This window comes from Poecilia latipinna, unplaced genomic scaffold, assembly GCF_001443285.1.
Source record: "Poecilia latipinna isolate Pla-1442-1.1 unplaced genomic scaffold, P_latipinna-1.0 Scaffold449, whole genome shotgun sequence".
In the NCBI taxonomy this organism is placed as follows: Eukaryota; Metazoa; Chordata; class Actinopteri; order Cyprinodontiformes; family Poeciliidae; genus Poecilia; species Poecilia latipinna.
In genome coordinates, this window is record NW_015113065.1 from 12,860 (window position 1) to 24,309 (window position 11,450).

The following is an 11,450-nucleotide window of genomic DNA, read 5'->3' on the forward strand; positions in this document are numbered from 1 at the left end:
AACAGGCCCCCCCAAAAAGGTAACTTTTGTTTTGCACCCCAGGAAAAAAAAAAAAAAAAAAAAAAAAAAAAAAAATCTCACCATTGAGTACTTTTGATATAGTATTAGTAGTACAAATGTCTTAGTATACTTGAAATAAGAAAAAAAATGCATTACAAGCAAGACACAGGAGCTTGTTTTAATTAGGCAATTCTTTAAAATTGGTGAAAAAGTTGCAGTTCCACTGACAGATTATTTCACTTACAACATGGAAAAATGCTTGTTATATCTGAAATAATTCAGAAAATATTGATAAAAAAAAATCAATATTAAGGAATTATTGACGTAAACAAAGCTTTTATATTTTGCTGAAAAGTTTCTTGTAAGTTACTTTTATCTTACGTCATGTGTGCTAAGATATTTTCACTAGAAACTAGACCAAAAATACTTGGTAATATTTAGTGTTCTTGATCAGTCTATTGGTTACGGTTGGATCATGAACTCTGACCTTAACTGAGACAGGAGGGGCTTTAGCTGTGATGAACTTTTTTAAAAGTCTTTTCATGAAAATAATAAAAAATAAAAAAAATGCAATGCAATTCATAAATGATTTTTGCAACACCTCAAAAATGAACTAATGTAAAAAAAAAAAAAACAGCTGCCTACGGTTTGATAAGTTACATATTAGCGGGGATGAACGTGATGTGGAGAAACACAAACGTTTGCAGGACAAGTTCTGCTGTTCTCCCCGTTGTTGTGAATAAATCCAGCAGATAAAAGCACAGAGGTAATTAGAGCACATAATGACCAAATCCATTACTCTCCTATCAGGTGGGAATAAAAAGGGAGGAAGTCTCCAGGCGGCGCTTTCCATCCTCACAGTTTCACAAAAATGATAAATGTCTGCAGTCGGGCCCAAATAAAGCGCGCCGCCTTCTTATGCTCTTCAAACAGTAATTAAGAAACACATTAATGGTTGAGAAGTTGTCCAGCTGCGTCTTTTTAATTACTTTTTTTTTTCCCCACTTTTAGTGAATCTCAAAGCCAGAGGGACGATGTGAAATGTAACTATTTACAAGAAGTGTGGATAGACGTCTCGTCATCATCATAAACAGTTTGAATCGTGAATTTCTGGCACAAAACTGTCGCTAATTCTGAATCTATCGCCTTTATTTCTCAATAAAATGCAGATAATCTCCATTACATACTATTATCAATGCTTCCTGTGGTTTTAGTTTATTCAATCTCATAGATTGGGGATCACTTGGTCAGATTTCAGACACGTCGAAACCCAAATAATCCCAGGATGTTGCCGAGCGAACTCGTGTTCAGAGTTAAAAGAACTGAAGCGGGTTTTTTTTGTTAGTTTTTTTTTACCTGTTCCTCTGACAGCTGGGAGATGTGGTTCACTGCGGCGTACGACTCAATCTTGGGATTGAAGTGGTTGATGATGGCACTGAAAGATTAAAAACAAAAAAAAACAAAAAGAGGTTTGCTGAAAAGCTGCAGACAGAATATGTTAAACGTCTCCTCTATGGGAAGTCGCTGCCAATTTTGTCGATGTTTTATCTGAGGTCTGACCTGCTAATACCAACTTTCCTTAAAAAAAAAAACTACACAATACATCTAGAATACTTAAAGTAAACAATGTAATAATTTGGCATGACATTTCCAAATATATCAGAAGAATATTTCAATAACATTTATTTACAAATGTAAAACTGGAAGCTTCAGTTTTCCTTGAGCATGAGGAATGTTAACATAAAGAGTCACTGATCTGGATTAATTAATGGAAAATCGTATCGGCAGGAACCCCAATATCCTGTTGGCATGGAAACCGATTTTAGAACCGAGTAAATCTGGCTCTAAAATCTGGGGGACAAACGGGAGGTGAACGAGAAGCAAAAAAAAACAACAACAAAAAAAACAAAAAAAAAAACACACCTGCTTCAGATTAACGCAAACGTAAATCTGACTGGAATCCATCATGCCAGACTAAAGAAGGTACGACTTTATTGCTTCACCTGAAGAGGATTGCCGAAAGCAACCTCCCAACGTGTTAACATAAGAGGATAAACTACACTACAAAGAACCCAATTCATCAGAGAATCTGCTCTAAACAGCAAATGTGTCCGTCAGAGAGAAAAGACGACATGCAGTGAGGACGCTAGAGGACTTCTCAAGGTCGAATATACACACATTAGGAAGTTGGATTGCTTCATAATCACTGGCAGCCTTTGTAAAGACGTGTAAAAAGCCTAAAAATACTTACATTTTCTGTCACGGTAGCATAAATTAACACAAAAATATTTTGAAAACAAAAACCGATCTTAATTTGAGAACATTTACAACGCTGTGAGTTTTTGCCCCCTTAAAGATTTCTACTTGTTTTTGTTCCTACTGAGCATATTTGTGTTAAGATTTCCCATTTTCCAAACTGACCTTTGCACCTAAAGCCTATTAAACCAGTTCAGATGCAAACTGAGCCAGTGGAGCGTTAAAAACCAGCAGCAGCAGTCAGTCAGTCATAACTCACTCCCAGCATTCCTTACTGTCTCTCTGAGCCAACACAAATGTAAATTCAGAGACATTGCTCTCCAGCATTTGCTCTCAGTCTGAAGAATAAACTGCTTAGTAGCTCAAATACAAGTTGACTCAATAAGCATAGCTGGGAGATTAAATGGCTTATCCTGTGTTAGTCTGGAGTGCGTAATATTTCAAATATATCAGTCTGACAGAACTGGAGAGATTTTTCTGTCACCGTAATTCGTCTGTGGGCACAAAGAGACGACAGATGGAGAGAACTGATGGGGGCAAAATTGAATCTGTTCCTTCATTTGAGTTCATTTCGTCATCTAACTGAACTCTTTATAACCTCCTCTGCTTCCATTCTTTTATTTTGTCAAATTGTCTTTTCGGGTTCTGGGTCGAAGCATTTAAATCAACTCGTCGTTCTCTGAAAAAGCAAAAGTATTCATCCCAAGTCAACTTCTTACCATTCTGTAACGTCACGAGCTCAAGCTTACAGGTACTTTATGTAGATTTAAAACAATAAACGATCTCAAACTAGTGCAATGTTGGAGGAGGAAGGGGAAAGAGATGCAGATGCAGTCACAGCTGCAAATGTTTGAGGGTTTGTCTCCTCTTCAGCTCATCTTCACAAAACGGCTCAAGTTGGGTCGACTTGGCTGGAGAGCTTCAGGGAGCTTCTGTTTTCCTCACAGATTATAAATTGGGTTTAGTTCTGGACTATCTAAAATATGACATCAAAAAAATACACTAAAGATGTAGTCCGAATTTTGGGTGAGGTTCGGGTCGGCCTTGGATCATAAACCAAAATCTGTTGCAGGTTTGGTTCCAGGGCTGCAAAATACCAAACTTCATCGGTCGTTCCTTCAACCCTAACCAGCTTCCCTGTCCCTGCTGAAGAACGGCGTCCCTGACGCTCGATGCTGTCCCGTTGTGTTCAGGGTGATCCACAGTGTTCATTCACAAGGCGAGCGTCCTTACCGAATGTTGACGAGGGCGTGCGTGACTTTGCTGGCTGCCTCCTTCCACTGTCCTGTGTTGGTGGATACTCTCAAAACTGGAGGGAAGAGGGGAAAAAAAAAAAACATGGTCTGATAGTTCACTCCCTTTTTCTGTAAATTAACCCATAATTCATTTCTCAGATTTTTAGAAAGAGACACTGAAGCCCGTTTCTAGGGCTAATCTGGAGCTGGGTAGCTAGAGAGGTCATGTGACTCCGCTCCGCTCCATGGTTTATGAAAAGGTTTCCAAGCGTACCCATGCAGTAGAGGTTGTCAAAGACCTGGTGCATTCGGACAATTTCGTAATACAGTTCGTCGTAGCTGTTGGATGTGGGCAGGAATGTGTCTCCGTAGGTAATAAACATGTTGAACAAGTTCACCACCTAGAAAAGGAGACAAGATTCAGGGAAATCACATATGAAACACACGAAATTAGGATTTGTAAGAAAAACTAAACTAATACTGAAGAACCATCTTGTTCTTCAGACGTCACCATAACAGTGGTGGGCACTCTGCCGCTAACGCACCAGCAGCAAAGCAAATTATTTGTGTAGAGATTTTGCTAACGTTTAGCACATTTAGCTTCTCCTGGATTCATCTTTCTGGACAAACTCTAAAGCGCTAACAGTTTGACATCTGTGTTGAAGTTTTTGGTTATCGACTTAAGAATTCATCAAGTAGTTGGACGCTTATGTTCATGCTCTTATTTTGAAGTGTTTAAAGACTGTTTACATAGCAGTTCTGTTTCCTTTAGTCAAGTTCTTCCTCTTTTTTGCCCCCAGTAACTTTATTTCAAAAAAGAAACACGCAGGAATAAAATAAAACACAGACAAAAGAGAACAAGATATTGACATAAACACAACATTTAAGGGAATTATGAAATGTGTAAATTATGTCAAAATTGAACTTATAATATTTATATGGTTTGAATTGAAGTTTTTAGCATCAGATGCTGCAAAAGACCGTGTTGGTGCAGCGTAACCAATGACTACATTAGCACAACTAATGATTATTATTAGCGCTTTGGGGTTAGTGCAGCCAACTTTTCTAGATAGAGGTGCTCCAACCTGCAAACAGCAAACTTCAACATTAACGCAACAAGCACTGGCTGGTCCAGAAATCTCCCATCTCCACTCTGCGTGTGTGTGTCAGCATTTCTCACCAGCAAGGCCAGGTGAAAGATGTTGTGCTTGGCCAGTAGTGTTGTTTCATTTGACAGCAGGAACTTCAGCAGGTTGATGAGAGCTGCATGGACAGAAAGACATGCTAGCATTAAAGACATAATGAGGAGAATTGTCTCCCAGCAGAGGCAGATAGCAGCAGCCTCTCAGTGGGCCTCTTCATTAAGGAGGATAATGAAACTCAGGAGGTGGGGGCGGAGGGTCCTTCCAACACCAAATCAAGGATGTCTGCAAGCTTTTACCGAGGAAAACAAAACCCATCACGGCACCTAAAACGAGCGCCCGCTCAGAACAAACGGCGACGTACGCTGACACAACAGCACACCGAAGGAAGATAAAAAGCATCCGGCGTTTTTAATTCGGCTGTTTTTCGTCTCCGGGTTTATTTTCTGTTAAGCCGTTATCGCCAGCGAGAGGGGGCGAGCCCGTGTTACTCGGGGAATTAATGTGATTATTGGTCCGATTAGAGAAATCTGTATTCCAATGAGGCGCGATGAAGCCGTTACAAAGCTGAAATGTTACCCTGCTGTGTGTTGACCCAGCTAAAAGTAAGGCCTCCAGGATGGATGGATCTCTCTTCAGAGAGTCATTATCCAACCTCAACGACGCAATGCATCTTCAAAAGAACAATCGCATCGAGTGAAGGAGAAAATGGGCTTATTCTGCCAAAACAGAATTACTCGAAGTTCAGAGGCAGCACAGTAAATACATCCATGTGGTCCGGTCACTAAAGTCTCGATACTGTTATAATATTGTGGTTCAGTACACTGTGTGTGTACGTGTAAAAATCAACTTGAATGGAAAATGACAATACCTCTTTAAGTCGCTTTAAACTAAAAATTGTAGATGTACAATTTAAATTTTTTTTGCAACACTTGTTTGTAACAATTATTCCGTTCAAAAATGCAATATGATATAATATGATCGGCCGGTTTAGAGCCTGATCAGTCTCGTTGACCAGCCTATCAAAACCTCACAAATCTTTTTTTTTTCTTCTTCTGGTCAGTTAATGCACCTCAACACTGTGCTAAGCAACAACCCTGACAACAACACTGTTCGGTGTGGAAGCTGCTTCTGACGGAAGAAAAGTCACGGTGGCACAAAGTTCCCTCTGCTGAAAGTACCAGCAGACGCAGCTTTATTTCAACAAAACACACACACACACACAGCTAAAAGTAAGTGAGGTAACTTTACCTGACCACAGCTCTCTCCAGGTGTAGTGTAGTCTGATTCTGCATTTCTTCTGGTAACATAGCAGTTTGTGAATGATTTGAACGCAGCGCCTTCAAAGGAAAATCGTGCCTTAAAACTTGTTGTGGAGAAAACATAATAATAGACGAATCACAACGGTATCCTCGTTTTTGAATGTGTGCTTACAAGTACAGATCCATGGGGAAATCCTTCATCATATGAGTGATGACAAACTCCACCATCAGATCTACATGCAAGGAGAGCAGGGGGGAAAAAAAGAAATCAGGACTATTAGAAAGAAATAACTTAGTTTAACCTCAAAAAGCAACAAGTTTGAGTTCAGTTTAGTAAAGAGAGTAAAATGAAAACTGTTCTTTTAAAGGAAATTGTAGACCTGTATGAAAAAGGTAGACGGATAACGAGAAACAAAGCTTAACTATAATGACTGCGCTATACAATGTGTGGTGTAAAACAAAAGCAAGGCATCAAAAATCATTGAGTTGGGAAAAAAAAGTATTTTCTTGAATCTGTAGCAATACATATATTACAGTTTTAAATTATTAAAACATTATTTTCAAATTAGATAGGAGATTACGGCTGAACAATGTTTACCTAGAACAGCACAAACCAGCGGACGTGAAGGGATGTTTTTACCCGCCGCTTTCTTCCGGTGTCTCATCGGCTGGAAACCATAAAATAAAATCACTTTAAATGCTTTACGTGCGCAGATTCACACGCTCTAACGTAAAACCCACACTACGGCACCGATCAAAGTTGATTTTGAATCTTAACGTCGCACAAAAACGACTGAAGCGAGCAGAAGCGGCGTGAAGCGCCGCAGACTTACCATCCTGTGGAGGCTGACTCTGAAGTTTATGTTGTCGTCGTGGAGAAAGGCGTCGGCGTACTGGTCCTGTGGTGAAACCAGACAAACACAGAAGCGTTCGGACGTTTGTTTGGAGGACACGGACAGAGATGTACAGCTCACAGCAGGGGGGAGGCTCCCACCTCGGCGATGCACGTGAGGATGATCAGGCACAGTCTGGCGCTGTTGAGTCGATGCTCGTCTGTAAAACACACAAACGGCTCTGAGCGATAAAAACGATTCTGAGACGACTTTGATTCAGACACTTCTGCCTTAAGCCTTTCTGTCTATCAGAACCGTAGACTGATCGGTTTGAGCATTCTCAGGGATATTTTTGCCACACGATTTTAAATATATCTGCTGTTTCTTTTTTTTTTTTTTCTTTATTACGATACTGTGCGTTTGAGGATGATTTTGTCTTCACCACATTCAAAAGGAAGTTAAAGCTGCCTGGTTTGTTCATTTTTGTCCAGATGTTTGCAGTTTGTCTGCTTCATGTCAGCTGCTTGCAGACTGACAGAAGGAATTTTATCTCTACTTCATTTTGTCGCACGCTGCGCCACATTAAGTGGTGCAACCAGAGCTTTGACCAAACTGAAATGAAAATATACTTTTCGGCAAGTTTGACATTTCAGTTTAAAATATCTATTATTTTTTCCCCTGATTTTATGTAATATTCTAATATCTCAAAGTCTGAATGTGGGGTATTCATTATCTGTAAGGCATCCTCAGAAATATTTCACTCTATTTGTTATGAAGCTATACAGTATATAAGCTTCATCTTTTGAAATAAGTGCCAGAATATATTGAAGTTATTCAGAATATTCTGATGTACATGCACTACTACTACTGCAATATTATTACGTACATTATTAGTCCAAATGTTTCTATTACTGCTGCTAATAACTATAACATTGCTTACAGAAGTTAAACATAAGGGAAACGTGAAATGTGACTTTCATCTTGTAATAACACTCTTGCATTTTTGTACAAAACTGTCAACAGTAATGACTCATCTAAATTTGCATACAATAATTTATTTATTTCTTAAATACATGACATCTCTGAGCTCAGGCTGAAGTTCCTCCTTCCTCTCTTGCAGGCCAGACTCTGCAGGGCTCGCTCCGTTTTAAATACGAACACGATTATTGTTTAAACTGACCGGCTCGTCCTCAGTAATCGGGCCTTCTGCACCTGACGTAAGCCACTCTTGGTTCTCGACCAATCAGACGTGTCAATGCACTGGTTGCCTTTGACAAAAAGAGACTTAAACGTCACACCTTTTGATCTTTTGTGTGAACCCACATATCCTGTTCCTGCTGTTACAGCTGAATTTCGTCCCACTGTGGGACGATGAAGTCTATTTCTTTTTCTAGTCTATAAAAGGACTGGATCTGAGATGGGTTCTGGCTCGGAACCAGAGCTGGAAGTGAATCACTCTGAAAAGGCTTATTATCTGCCTCTCCTGTCCAGAACAATTAAACACAGCATGACTATTTAAAAGAAAGAGACAGCGTAGATAAACGGGCGGGAGAACGAAGAACGACTTGACGGAAGGTTCTCTGTTTACCTTTAGTATCCTGCGTTACGATAGAGGCATACTTGAGGAAGGTAATGAGAAGGTTGCTGGTCTGCAGGTTGGGATCCAAGGGCAGCTCCGGGTTATTCATCACTGCAGAAAATTAAACTTCAAAGTTTAACATAAATATGCCAAAAAGGAAACATGTGCAGCCAACAGAAGGGAGGTTTTTCTGAGAAAAGAACTAAACTTGTTTATCGAGTTAATGCAGCTTTATTACCCCACTGGGTCCAGACAGGGATCTACTGTTCCCAACCAAACACTCGTTCTTAGCCCACTGCAGGTCCAGAAGTGCAAGTAGAAGAAGTAGTAGTCCAGAAGTAGAACAAAGAAGCTTTTTCAGGACACGTGATTACAAAACGCGCGTGTGCCGGGTCGAGTCTGGTTTGACTGGAAGCTTCCATGAAACGGCATGAAGACGGTCTGAGTGTGGCGCGCATATCTGTGTTTGAGGCTTGAATGTAAATATTTCATACAGGGAAAAGCAGTAATGGAGGGAGAGGCGGGCAGAGAGAGGAGCAGCTTTTAACAGTAAGAGGGCGTGTGTGTCGGAAACGACCTGCTTTTGAACATGCTAGCTGCAAGAAACGGCTTCCACAAAACCTGGAGTGACAGCCGTGTATTACTTTTTTTGGAGGGGGGGAAATTTATTACACAATGTAATTATGTGGTTTTTACTTCACAATTTTTGTTACATGATAAATTTCTACCTGTACAGTATGTAGGTATTTTATTTTGATGGTGTGAGAGGCTTTGGGTGTACTTCATGTCTGAGTCTACTCATCAACTCTTTAAGACGTAATAAAAATGTTGAATGGAAGTGAACAGACAGGCGCTTCTGCACTTAAAGTTAACTTTATCATCTACACAGATTTCATCATTCCTTTTAAAGAAAACAAGCTTAAAGCTTCAGTAGGTAATATAAAAATGTTTTTTTTTTTTTTTTTACATATTTAACAACAGTATAAAAGGAGACAAATAATGTATTAAAATATTAGCTCCTCTGTGTCCTCCCTGTGCTCCTGCTGCCATCTCCAGAAACACAACACAATGTCAGCAGCAACCAATCAGAGTCAGGAGGCGGGTCTTCTTAGCGCTGTCAATCACTCTCATGCGCATGCTGCTGCAGTTTTAAGTAGGAAGCAAAACTTTTTAAGAACATTTTGGGAAACTTTTCACAATTTTATCCAGGATAAACACTTTCTGAATGCAGTGGTTCCAGCTCTCCAAACAGAAACAATGTCACAGCTCGTGTCACCTTGTACGTAAAAGTGAGTCTCTTACCATCTAGGGAGGGCGGCGTCGTGCCGAGTGGTGTTGTTGGTGTGGTTGGAGTGGGAGTGCTGGGTGTGACTGGGATGTCGATCTCAGGATGGCTCTGTTGAGAGACCAGAAACACAACGACTCCCTAATGTGAAAGGCGGGAATGGTTAAAGCCAGATTAGAAACACTGGAGAAAGAGAATTGCTGTGACCAATAGGGAGCCGAAAACCCTTAAAATCATTTGCTACTCATGTCCTCCTTCCACTCGATAAAGTAGTAAGAATTAATGTGTTATTTTACCTGTGCCAGCACTGTGATGAAGTTCCTGTTCAAGTGGACCGCCTCGTAAAGTGCCAGCAGAATTGCCTCGTTTGTCCTGAAAGTTGGAAATGTTTCAAAATGAACACAATTAATTATGGAGAAAAAGAGGCTTTTTTTCCAGATAATTTTGGCTAAAACAGAAGTTAAGACTCCCTGCAGGTTAAATCAATTTTATCGATTAATCACATTTAATTATCTGGATATTTTTTCCCATTAGTGAACTCCGTAGGTCAGACTGAACCACCCAAGAACTGCCATCTTGTTTGACGAGTGTTTTTTACAACTTTTATTTATTTTGACTTTGAGTTAGGGTTAACTCACAGAAGGAATGAACGAAATAAAACCGTTTTTTGTAAAGATATTTTCTGTCATTTGTAATTTCTTTAAGAAAAAAAAAAGACAAAAATCAATAAAAATCCACGTATTTCGTAATTGCATATTTGTTTATTTCTATGGGTATTTTAAGCAGCAATAAGATTGACAATGAGAGCAATAGTAAACATGGTGCCTCATAGTAAACACTGAACTTACTGCACAGAGAGTTTCTCATCAACATCTGCTATAAACATGCTGCCCACCTGTGGAGAAAAAGACAACGGCATAAGCAAACTAGGCATTTAAAAAAAAACCCGGCTTATTTTAAAACTATGAGATGAAAGTGGAACCTACCATACTAGTGAGGGTTGAGAAGAACCCGCCCTGGTTCTCTTCCTCTTTATCTTTGTACTGTCTAAAATGTAAAGAAAAAACAAAAACAACCAGTAGAAAATGGGAAATTACACATCTATAAACAAAGAGGAGAGAGCCACATAACAGCACAAACAGAGATCGATGTTTACAATCAGACACAGAAAATACTCCAACATTTTATCTATGGGCTGCCGAACAAGCGGCTCCGTGAAGCCGCCATCCATCACTCTGATGCGTCTGTCTTTGAATGCAGACGGACCAAACCTTCTTCACAAACAGCATCTTAATTCCCCTCATCTGGAAAAACATCACAGACCACCAGAGCAAACTGCCAGATATAAATAACTTGTGTTGTTTTTGTCCTTCGTCAGAGCAGAAATAGAAACATTGATGACACCGGCAGCCTCATCACGCACACACACACACACACACACACACCCACACACACACACAGCTATTACAAACCAGTTTGAGTCATGTGAAGAAATGTAAAGATCTCACCTGTTATATTCTGTCAGAGCTTGATGAAGGACCACGCCCATGCCCTGGGAATGACATGAAATGAGTCGTTCAGTCGTTAATCTACCAGATGAAAAGGTCGCCTGCTTCTCACCATCGATCTTTAATGAGGAGACAGCGAGCAGCAGCATACTTACATCGAGCGTCGGCTCGTCGTCCACAATGGAGAGTTTCACGATGTACGGATTCACAGACTGAAGAAAGAAAAGCAATCAGAGAACAACACAGATCATTTAGGCCGATGTTACACTTGGAGTATCGAAAACAGCAGACCTGAAGACAGTGTTGTGTTCAAGACCACCTAACCCGAGACCAAGACAAGACCAAGACTT

The 11,450-nt window shown here is 40.0% G+C and overlaps 1 protein-coding gene across 1 annotated transcript in view; it reads right to left on the bottom strand.

Moving 5' to 3' along the window:
- The window catches only part of armh3 (armadillo like helical domain containing 3), a 27,830-nt gene that overhangs the window by 7,642 nt on the left and 8,738 nt on the right, over positions 1 to 11,450 (bottom strand). The window contains exons 9-24 of the mRNA XM_015038655.1: positions 11,256 to 11,312; positions 11,101 to 11,144; positions 10,579 to 10,639; positions 10,441 to 10,487; positions 9,889 to 9,964; positions 9,610 to 9,703; positions 8,317 to 8,418; positions 6,890 to 6,948; positions 6,729 to 6,794; positions 6,494 to 6,563; positions 6,068 to 6,128; positions 5,885 to 5,973; positions 4,672 to 4,754; positions 3,766 to 3,892; positions 3,490 to 3,565; positions 1,357 to 1,435 (exon numbers count right to left, since the gene is read on the bottom strand). Coding sequence (XP_014894141.1) covers positions 1,357 to 1,435; positions 3,490 to 3,565; positions 3,766 to 3,892; positions 4,672 to 4,754; positions 5,885 to 5,973; positions 6,068 to 6,128; positions 6,494 to 6,563; positions 6,729 to 6,794; positions 6,890 to 6,948; positions 8,317 to 8,418; positions 9,610 to 9,703; positions 9,889 to 9,964; positions 10,441 to 10,487; positions 10,579 to 10,639; positions 11,101 to 11,144; positions 11,256 to 11,312 — 1,191 coding nt within the window. The remainder of the gene's footprint in view (positions 1 to 1,356; positions 1,436 to 3,489; positions 3,566 to 3,765; positions 3,893 to 4,671; positions 4,755 to 5,884; positions 5,974 to 6,067; positions 6,129 to 6,493; positions 6,564 to 6,728; positions 6,795 to 6,889; positions 6,949 to 8,316; positions 8,419 to 9,609; positions 9,704 to 9,888; positions 9,965 to 10,440; positions 10,488 to 10,578; positions 10,640 to 11,100; positions 11,145 to 11,255; positions 11,313 to 11,450) is intronic.